The 10653-nt window shown below is 44.1% G+C and overlaps 1 protein-coding gene across 1 annotated transcript in view; it reads left to right on the plus strand.

Annotated features, from left to right (window-relative positions):
* The first annotated feature begins 3066 nt into the window (after window positions 1-3066).
* The window catches only part of LOC135571360 (solute carrier family 46 member 2-like), a 59918-nt gene continuing 52331 nt past the window's right edge, over window positions 3067-10653 (plus strand). Inside the window, exons 1-4 of the mRNA XM_065017155.1 lie at window positions 3067-3474; window positions 7010-7591; window positions 7890-8061; window positions 10001-10084. Of these exons, the coding sequence (XP_064873227.1) occupies window positions 3232-3474; window positions 7010-7591; window positions 7890-8061; window positions 10001-10084 (1081 nt within the window). The 5' untranslated portion in view covers window positions 3067-3231. The remainder of the gene's footprint in view (window positions 3475-7009; window positions 7592-7889; window positions 8062-10000; window positions 10085-10653) is intronic.

The raw sequence follows: 10653 nt of genomic DNA on the forward strand, positions 1-10653 counted from the left end.
AGGGGGAGCAGTGACCTCAGGTCTCCTCACTGGAAGCCAGAGGTAGGGAGAGCAGTGACCTCAGGTCTCCTCACTGGAAGCCAGAGGTAGGGGGAGCAGTGACCTCAGGTCTCCCCAACAGAAGCCAGAGGTAGGGAGAGCAGTGACCTCAGGTCTCCTCACTGGAAGCCAGAGGTAGGGAGAGCAGTGACCTCAGGTCTCCCCAACGGAAGCCAGAGGTAGGGAGAGCAGTGACCTCAGGTCTCCTCACTGGAAGCCAGAGGTAGGGGAGCAGTGACCTCAGGTCTCCTCACTGGACGCCAGAGGTAGGGGGAGCAGTGACCTCAGGTCTCCCTACTGGAAGCCAGAGGTAGGGGGAGCAGTGACCTCAGGTCTCCCTACTGGAAGCCAGTGACCTCAGGTCTCCCTACTGGAAGCCAGAGGTAGGGGGAGCAGTGACCTCAGGTCTCCCTCACTGGAAGCCAGAGGTAGGGGGAGCAGTGACCTCAGGTCTCCCCACGGAAGCCAGAGGTAGGGAGAGCAGTGACCTCAGGTCTCCTCACTGGAAGCCAGAGGTAGGGAGAGCAGTGACCTCAGGTCTCCTCACTGGAAGCCAGAGGTAGGGGGAGCAGTGACCTCAGGTCTCCCCAACGGAAGCCAGAGGTAGGGAGAGCAGTGACCTCAGGTCTCCTCACTGGAAGCCAGAGGTAGGGGGAGCAGTGACCTCAGGTCTCCCCAACAGAAGCCAGAGGTAGGGAGAGCAGTGACCTCAGGTCTCCTCACTGGAAGCCAGAGGTAGGGAGAGCAGTGACCTCAGGTCTCCCCAACGGAAGCCAGAGGTAGGGGGAGCAGTGACCTCAGGTCTCCTCACTGGAAGCCAGAGGTAGGGGAGCAGTGACCTCAGGTCTCCTCACTGGAAGCCAGAGGTAGGGGGAGCAGTGACCTCAGGTCTCCCTACTGGAAGCCAGAGGTAGGGGGAGCAGTGACCTCAGGTCTCCCTACTGGAAGCCAGAGGTAGGGGGAGCAGTGACCTCAGGTCTCCCCAACGGAAGCCAGAGGTAGGGAGAGCAGTGACCTCAGGTCTCCTCACTGGAAGCCAGGGGTAGGGAGAGCAGTGACCTCAGGTCTCCTCACTGGAAGCCAGAGGTAGGGGGAGCAGTGACCTCAGGTCTCCCCAACGGAAGCCAGAGGTAGGGGGAGCAGTGACCTCAGGTCTCCCCAACGGAAGCCAGAGGTAAGGAGAGCAGTGACCTCAGGTCTCCCCAACGGAAGCCAGAGGTAGGGGGAGCAGTGACCTCAGGTCTCCCCAACGGAAGCCAGAGGTAGGGGGAGCAGTGACCTCAGGTCTCCCCAACGGAAGCCCGAGATAAGGGAGAGCAGTGACCTCAGGTCTCCCCAACGGAAGCCAGAGGTAGGGGGAGCAGTGACCTCAGGTCTCCCCAACGGAAGCCAGAGGTAAGGAGAGCAGTGACCTCAGGTCTCCTCACTGGAAGCCAGAGGTAGGGGGAGCAGTGACCTCAGGTCTCCCCAACGGAAGCCAGAGGTAGGGGGAGCAGTGACCTCAGGTCTCCTCACTGGAAGCCAGAGGTAGGTAGAGCAGTGACCTCAGGTCTCCCTACTGGAAGCCAGAGGTAGGGGGAGCAGTGACCTCAGGTCTCCTCACTGGAAGCCAGAGGTAGGGGAGCAGTGACCTCAGGTCTCCTCACTGGAAGCCAGAGGTAGGGGAGCAGTGACCTCAGGTCTCCCCACTGGAAGCCAGAGGTAGGGGAGCAGTGACCTCAGGTCTCCTCACTGGAAGCCAGAGGTAGGGGGAGCAGTGACCTCAGGTCTCCTCACTGGAAGCCAGAGGTAGGGGGAGCAGTGACCTCAGGTCTCCTCACTGGAAGCCAGAGGTAGGGGGAGCAGTGACCTCAGGTCTCCTCACTGGAAGCCAGAGGTAGGTAGAGCAGTGACCTCAGGTCTCCCTACTGGAAGCCAGAGGTAGGGGGAGCAGTGACCTCAGGTCTCCTCACTGGAAGCCAGAGGTAGGGGGAGCAGTGACCTCAGGTCTCCTCACTGGAAGCCAGAGGTAGGGAGAGCAGTGACCTCAGGTCTCCCTACTGGAAGCCAGAGGTAGGGGGAGCAGTGACCTCAGGTCTCCTCACTGGAAGCCAGAGGTAGGGGGAGCAGTGACCTCAGGTCTCCTCACTGGAAGCCCGAGGTAGGGAGAGCAGTGACCTCAAGTCTCCTCAACGGAAGCCAGAGGTAGGGGGAGCAGTGACCTCAGGTCTCCTCACTGGAAGCCCGAGGTAGGGAGAGCAGTGACCTCAAGTCTCCTCAACTGGAAGCCAGAGGTAGGGGGAGCGGGGGAATCTATCAAATAGCGCACCTCTAACTTTGTACAGTACCAATGCAGTTAGTAATGCAATTAGTTGTGTAATTTAGTCGGGAGTGTTTCTTGTTTGAAGTGCAATAATTCTCTACTGAACCCTTCCATTAGGTTCAGAAGTAGGTCCTCTTCTTCATAAGTGTGTTATTCTCTTTGTGTGATATAGGATTTGTGCAATTGTGTTTTATTTATGTATTTATTCTTAGCAATAATAGTAATAATTAAATTATCTTTTTAATGTTGTATTTATATACTACAATTTGTTTCTCTTTGACTTTGTTACTTTTTGATAATGGGGTCAGCCCCACCAAGATTTACATGATAAAATCGCCACTGGATAAAACATTGCCTTTATAGAGCTGATATAGGCTATGTTCCCACGGTGGCGCAGGGGACACACTCTTCACGCTGTCCCTCCCAACCCCTTGCGGAGGCTGCGTTCACGGTAAACGCTGCATATCGGCTCAGACGAAAATTACCTTTACATTTCTTGTGCGCAATCTGTAACTCTTCAGCGACACGAATTGAATACAGATCTACTGACATCGAAATAGTTGTAAAGACAAAACCATTGAACCAAAGAGATTGTATTTATTCATGTGGAAATGGTACTCGTGCAGAATAAATATTGTCCCTGAGCTAACTTCCCTAAACTGTCGTCCCTGTCCCATTTAGTCTTTTGTCATCATGTACGTAGCCTACTCCGCGGCTCTGTTTGAAACACGGAACTACTGTAGGAGGTGAATGGGTAGGGTCGTGATAAGCACATTCCAACAGACTCAGGTGGCAGTCCTTGGTGTAGTTTGGCGCCGGGGTCAGAGAGTTACACCGAGTCTGGTGGGTGTTGTTGTTTCACCACCTGTTGATTTTTATCGGGACTAATCATGTTGCCATTGGGGACACTGCGTAAACGCATCGAGCCAGTGGTCCTATGTGCCCAAATAGCGAGCGCGTTTTTCGACACCGGCTTGCAGATGGTGGTAAAAGAGCAATGCGCCATTGCGACCGATGCGCTTAATCCAACCCCCACTGAGGACAGCCGGCAGAAAGCTATGTCCAACTTTTACATGATATATAATATGCTGTCCAAGTTCGTTCCGATCCTACCCGCCATTATCTTAGCCAAGGTAAGTCAGCAATATTTCGATTGGAATTTTAACACCCACAATGTTAAATGTGGAAATGAAATTTGAATCCAAATAGTGTTAAACTAACAAGCCAAAGAGTGTTGTGTCCCTCACACCATGAGTGTTGTAAATTCCGATTTAAAAAGTGCTACACAGGATTTTCTTTATTCATTTTTTCCCATTGTAATTTCTGAAAATGTACATAATATCTCTAGGGGTTTAAAGTGAAGTGTTTGACAGTATTACTTACCCGACAGTATTGTGATTGGCGGTCCGACCAGAGCAGCATCTTTTTGTCAAACTAGTTCTGACTTTGTGGCTGTGTTATCGAGTGAAAATTGCTAATTTCCTGCTTGCTAAAATTCTACTCTGTTCGCTCAATTTCAATACCAAACACTGACAGCCTAGTTTTGCACTATCACAGGGGTCTGAAACTCCTGGTTTGCAGGCCGTATCAGCAAGTCCCATTATGATGGCTTGCAAAGAGTTATATATTTCCTATTGGAATCCAGACAGAGTTAAGATAGCACACAACTGGAACTTTTAAATAGGTGCAAATGCAGTTAGAATGACTGCCAAGGTAAAGGGAAGATCGATAAACGAGACCTAAACCATCTAAACTGGAACAACTATCCCAACCACTTAAAGATTGGATTCATTTAGAAACGTTGGTTATTTATCTTTATGTAGTGTAATATCAATCAATCAATGTGCAGAAACATAGATAAAAAATAAAAAATAAAAATAAATGATTCTATAAAGCAACCTGAAACAACCTGGACAATATGATGAGACCCATATCTTTTTCACCCGAAGAACGGAAATGAACTCAACACAGTCAACAAAACTTAATTTATTCCCTGCATGTGGTTTCAATTTCAATCCCACTGGTGTTAACACCACTAGAATCAACACTCAGATATAACCCTGGTGTTAACACCACTAGAATCAACACTCAGATATACCACTGGTGTTAACCCCACTAGAATCAACACTCAGATATACCACTGGTGTTAACCCCACTAGAATCAACACTCAGATATACCACTGGTGTTAACCCCACTAGAATCAACACTCAGATATACCACTGGTGTTAACCCCACTAGAATCAACACTCAGATATACCACTGGTGTTAACCCCACTAGAATCAACACTCAGATATACCATTGGTGTTAACAGCACTAGAATCAACACTCAGATATACCACTGGTGTTAACACTACTAGAATCAACACTCAGATATACCACTGGTGTTAACCCCACTAGAATCAACACTCAGATATACCACTGGTGTTAACCCCACTAGAATCAACACTCAGATATACCACTGGTGTTAACACTACTAGAATCAACACTCAGATATACCACTGGTGTTAACCCCACTAGAATCAACACTCAGATATACCACTGGTGTTAAATCCATTACAATCAACACTCAGATATACCACTGGTGTTAACCCCACTAGAATCAACACTCAGATATACCACTGGTGTTAACCCCACTAGAATCAACACTCAGATATACCACTGGTGTTAACCCCACTAGAATCAACACTCAGATATACCACTGGTGTTAACCCCACTAGAATCAACACTCAGATATACCATTGGTGTTAACACCACTAGAATCAACACTCAGATATACCACTGGTGTTAACACTACTAGAATCAACACTCAGATATACCACTGGTGTTAACCCCACTAGAATCAACACTCAGATATACCACTGGTGTTAACCCCACTAGAATCAACACTCAGATATACCACTGGTGTTAACACTACTAGAATCAACACTCAGATATACCACTGGTGTTAACCCCACTAGAATCAACACTCAGATATACCACTGGTGTTAAATCCATTACAATCAACACTCAGATATACCACTGGTGTTAACCCCACTAGAATCAACACTCAGATATACCACTGGTGTTAACCCCACTAGAATCAACACTCAGATATACCACTGGTGTTAGAATCAACACTCAGATATACCACTGGTGTTAAATCCACTAGAATCAACACTAGATATAACACTGGTGTTACACCACTAGAATCAGATAGATATACCACTGGTGTTAACACCACTAGAATCCACTAGAATCAACACTCAGATATACCACTGGTGTTAACCCCACTAGAATCAACACTCAGATATACCAAATGGTGTTAACCCCACTAGAATCAACACTCAGATATACCACTGGTGTTAACCCCACTAGAATCAACACTCAGATATACCACTGGTGTTAACCCCACTAGAATCAACACTCAGATATAACACTGGTGTTAACACTACTAGAATCAACACTCAGATATACCATTGGTGTTAACACCACTAGAATCAACACTCAGATATACCACTGGTGTTAACACTACTAGAATCAACACTCAGATATACCACTGGTGTTAACCCCACTAGAATCAACACTCAGATATACCACTGGTGTTAACCCCACTAGAATCAACACTCAGATATACCACTGGTGTTAACCCCACTAGAATCAACACTCAGATATACCACTGGTGTTAACACTACTAGAATCAACACTCAGATATACCACTGGTGTTAACCCCACTAGAATCAACACTCAGATATACCACTGGTGTTAAATCCATTACAATCAACACTCAGATATACCACTGGTGTTAACCCCACTAGAATCAACACTCAGATATACCACTGGTGTTAACCCCACTAGAATCAACACTCAGATATACCACTGGTGTTAACACCACTAGAATCAACACTCAGATATACCACTGGTGTTAACACCACTAGAATCAACACTCAGATATACCACTGGTGTTAACCCCACTAGAATCAACACTCAGATATACCACTGGAATCAACACTTAACCCCACTAGAATCAACACTCAGATATACCACTGGTGTTAACACCACTAGAATCAACACTCAGATATACCACTGGTGTTAACACCACTAGAATCAACACTCAGATATACCACTGGTGTTAACCCCGCTAGAATCAACACTCAGATATACCACTGGTGTTAACCCCACTAGAATCAACACTCAGATATAACACTGGTGTTAACCCCACTAGAATCAACACTCAGATATACCACTGGTGTTAACCCCACTAGAATCAACACTCAGATATAACCCTGGTGTTAACCCCACTAGAATCAACACTCAGATATACCACTGGTGTTAACCCCACTAGAATCAACACTCAGATATACCACTGGTGTTAACCCCACTAGAATCAACACTCAGATATACCACTGGTGTTAACCCCACTAGAATCAACACTCAGATATACCACTGGTGTTAACCCCACTAGAATCAACACTCAGATATAACACGTTTTGCCTCAACACCGAGATTTAAACAGCCACACATTTTCTGTGTAGACTTTATGTTTCGAAATCCTTGCCAGTCTTTACTTTATACCCTACTGTTGTAACCTACTTAAATTGCTGAAGCAACTATACGTATTTTATATACGTCTGAAGAAATGCTTTCACTTATTAATTTGTTAATTCATTCATTTGTTCATCCAACCAAGGTAGGTGACCTGGGGTACCGGAAGATCCCCATCGTGATCCCTCTGGTGGGTTACCTGGTCTCCAGAGTGGTCCTGCTCCTGGTCATAGTGATGGATCTCCCGATACAGGCTATGTTCGGCGGGGTGGTGGTCCACGGACTCAGCGGCGGGTTCTGCTCCTACTGGGCCGGGGTCATGGCCCTGGTGTCGCTCACCTCCACCGAGGAGGACCGCTCTCTCCACATGATGCAAATGGAGCTGGTCTATGGCATAGCTGGACTCATCGGTAGTTTGGTGTCTGGGCACCTCTTCCAGTTGTACAGTGTGGACTTTAAACAGGGGACAGTGTTAGTGAGCCTGAGTGTCTTCCTCTACTTTGTGTGTCTCGTCTACACAATGTTTATCTTTCTAATGCCAACTGTCTCGCCAAGCGCACAAGAGCGCAATGAGACCAACGGTATCGACACGCAACATTCCAAGAATGTTCTGAACATTCTGCTTCTTTTTGCGGGTGGGATTCTATATGACGTGGCCGTGGGAGGAGGAATGGAGATACTGGTGACCTTTGAGATGAAGGAGCCACTGAACTGGAACGCCACCCAGGTGAGTTGAAATGCATTACATTTTGGGGGGTTAAAATATGTGTGTGTGTGTGGATTTGTAGCCTGAGTGCTGGTCTGTTGTGCCATCATGCCACTTCTGGCCCTGCCATATCAAACATGTTTAACAAGGAGTTGGAAAGATAGCACCAACAGATCCAGGCTAGTGCATTTGGTCCCAGAGGGTAACATTTTAAACCATCCATTAAAACACATTTCCAAACCAGAGCCCTCTATTGCAGAGTTGTGAGACAATGACCTATTGTTATAGAGGGCTCTGGTTAAATCAAACACATCAACAGGTAGGTTACGGGAACGCCGCCGGATTCCTGGTCTTCCTGACGAGCTTCCTGGGTGTCATGGTAATGTCCAGATGGGTGAGTGACGTCACCCTCATCATCATCGGCATGGTGTCCTTCGCTGCCGGGATCTACTTCATGGCCTTCGTCACTGCAACCTACATGTTCTATCTGGGTAAGAGGAAGTTCATCATGACTGGTTTGATTTCAGATTACAATGTAAGACACAGGGTCCACAGTGAACGACAAGGCTCCTCTTTATTACAGTTAAAACCAGGTTAAACACTCACACACACAGAGAGAGAGAGAGAGAGAGAGAGAGAGAGAGAGAGAGAGAGAGAGAGAGAGAGAGAGAGAGAGAGACAACAAGAGAGAGATACAGAGAGAGAGACACACAGAGACAAAGAGAGAAAGAAGGAGAGAGATACAGAGAGAGAGACACAGAGACACAGAGAGAGAAGCAGCGAGACATCAATGATTTGCGTAACCTGTAAACCTTGACAGAGATGAGGAAGTGAAACACTGCCCAGGATGGCTGAAAGCATGTGTTAAAAGGAAGCGTCACCTTATTTATTTAAAAACTCATCTTATCTTCACACTGTCAAGTCTCTCAAATTGTGGACTGTAAATGTATTATTACTGGAGACTAGAAAGGGAACTCGCCTAGGGACTTGAGTCAACAGAAATGTGGTTACACCCTTTACACACTCACTCACTGCTTTCTTACAAAATCCCACAGCAGACACAATATAATATAATATAAAATGACAGATTATAATATAATATAATAGACAGCTGACAGAATATAATATAATATAATAGACAGCTGACAGAATATAATATAATATAATAGATAGCTGACAGAATATAATATAATAGACAGCTGACAGAATATAATATAATAGACAGCTGACATAATGTAATATAATATAATATAATAGACAGCTGACAGATTATAATATAATATAATAGATAGCTGACAGAATATAATATAATAGACAGCTGACAGATTATAATATAATATAATAGATAGCTGACAGAATATAATATAATAGACAGCTGACATAATATAATATAATAGACAGCTGACGGAATATAATATAATAGACAGCTGACAGAATATAATATAATATAATAGACAGCTGACATAATGTAATATAATAGATAGCTGACAGAATATAATATAATAGACAGCTGACATAATGTAATATAATAGATAGCTGACAGAATATAATATAATAGACAGCTGACAGAATATAATATAATAGATAGCTGACAGAATATAATATAATAGACAGCTGACATAATGTAATATAATAGATAGCTGACAGAATATAATATAATAGACAGCTGACAGAATATAATATAATAGACAGCTGACAGAATATAATATAATAGACAGCTGACAGAATATAATATAATAGACAGCTGACAGAATATAATATAATAGACAGCTGACAGAATATAATATAATAGACAGCTGACAAAATATAATATAATAGACAGCTGACAGAATATAATATAATAGACAGCTGACAGAATATAATATAATAGACAGCTGACAGAATATAATATAATATAATAGACAGCTGACAGAATATAATATAATAGACAGCTGACAGAATATAATATAATATAATAGACAGCTGACAGAATATAATATAATAGATAGCTGACAGAATATAATATAATATAATAGACAACTGACAGAATATAATATAATAGATAGACAGCTGACAGAATATAATATAATAGACAGCTGACAGAATGTAACATAATATAATAGATAGCTGACAGAATATAATATAATATAATAGACAGCTGACAGAATGTAACATAATATAATAGACAGCTGACAGAATGTAATATAATAGACAGCTGAACAGAATATAATATAATATAATAGACAGCTGACAGAATGTAACATAATATAATAGACAGCTGACAGAATGTAACATAATATAATAGACAGCTGAAATAATGTATTATAATAGACAGCTGACAGAATATAATATAATAGATAGCTGACAGAATTAGAAAGCTGATCTTGTCACTTAACTCTTCAGTTGTGTTTTGTTTTAATTCACAGCCTAACACATACTTATTCCTTTCAGCACGAGCCCTCACACTGTTCGCCCTGATTCCCATGCCCACCATCCGTGCCCTACTGTCTAAACAGGTCAACGGCTCGTCATATGGTGAGTTCTATAATACATGTTCTATAATACAAGTTGACAGAATATAATATAATAGACAGCTGACAGAATATAATATAATAGACAGCTGACAGAATATAATATAATAGACAGCTGACAGAATATAATATAATAGACAGCTGACAGAATATAATATAATAGACAGCTGACAGATTATAAAATTGTCTCTAGTTCTATTGCCCCCGTCTCTAGTTCTGTAGCCTCCGTCTCTAGTTCTATAGCCTCCGTCTCTAGTTCTGTTGCCCCCGTCTCTAGTTCTGTAGCCTCCGTCTCTAGTTCTGTAGCCTCCGTCTCTAGTTCTATAGCCTCCGTCTCTAGTTCTGTAGCCTCCGTCTCTAGTTCTATAACCCCCGTCTCTAGTTCTATAGCCCCCGTCTCTAGTTCTATAGCCCCCGTCTCTAGTTCTATAGCCCCCGTCTCTAGTTCTATAACCCCCGTCTCTAGTTCTATAACCCCGTCTCTAGTTCTATAACCCCCGTCTCTAGTTCTATAGCCCCTGTCTCTAGTTCTGTAACCCCGTCTCTAGTTTTGTAACCCCGTCTCTAGTTCTG

Source organism: Oncorhynchus nerka, linkage group LG4 (assembly GCF_034236695.1).
Source record: "Oncorhynchus nerka isolate Pitt River linkage group LG4, Oner_Uvic_2.0, whole genome shotgun sequence".
Lineage (NCBI taxonomy): Eukaryota > Metazoa > Chordata > Actinopteri > Salmoniformes > Salmonidae > Oncorhynchus > Oncorhynchus nerka.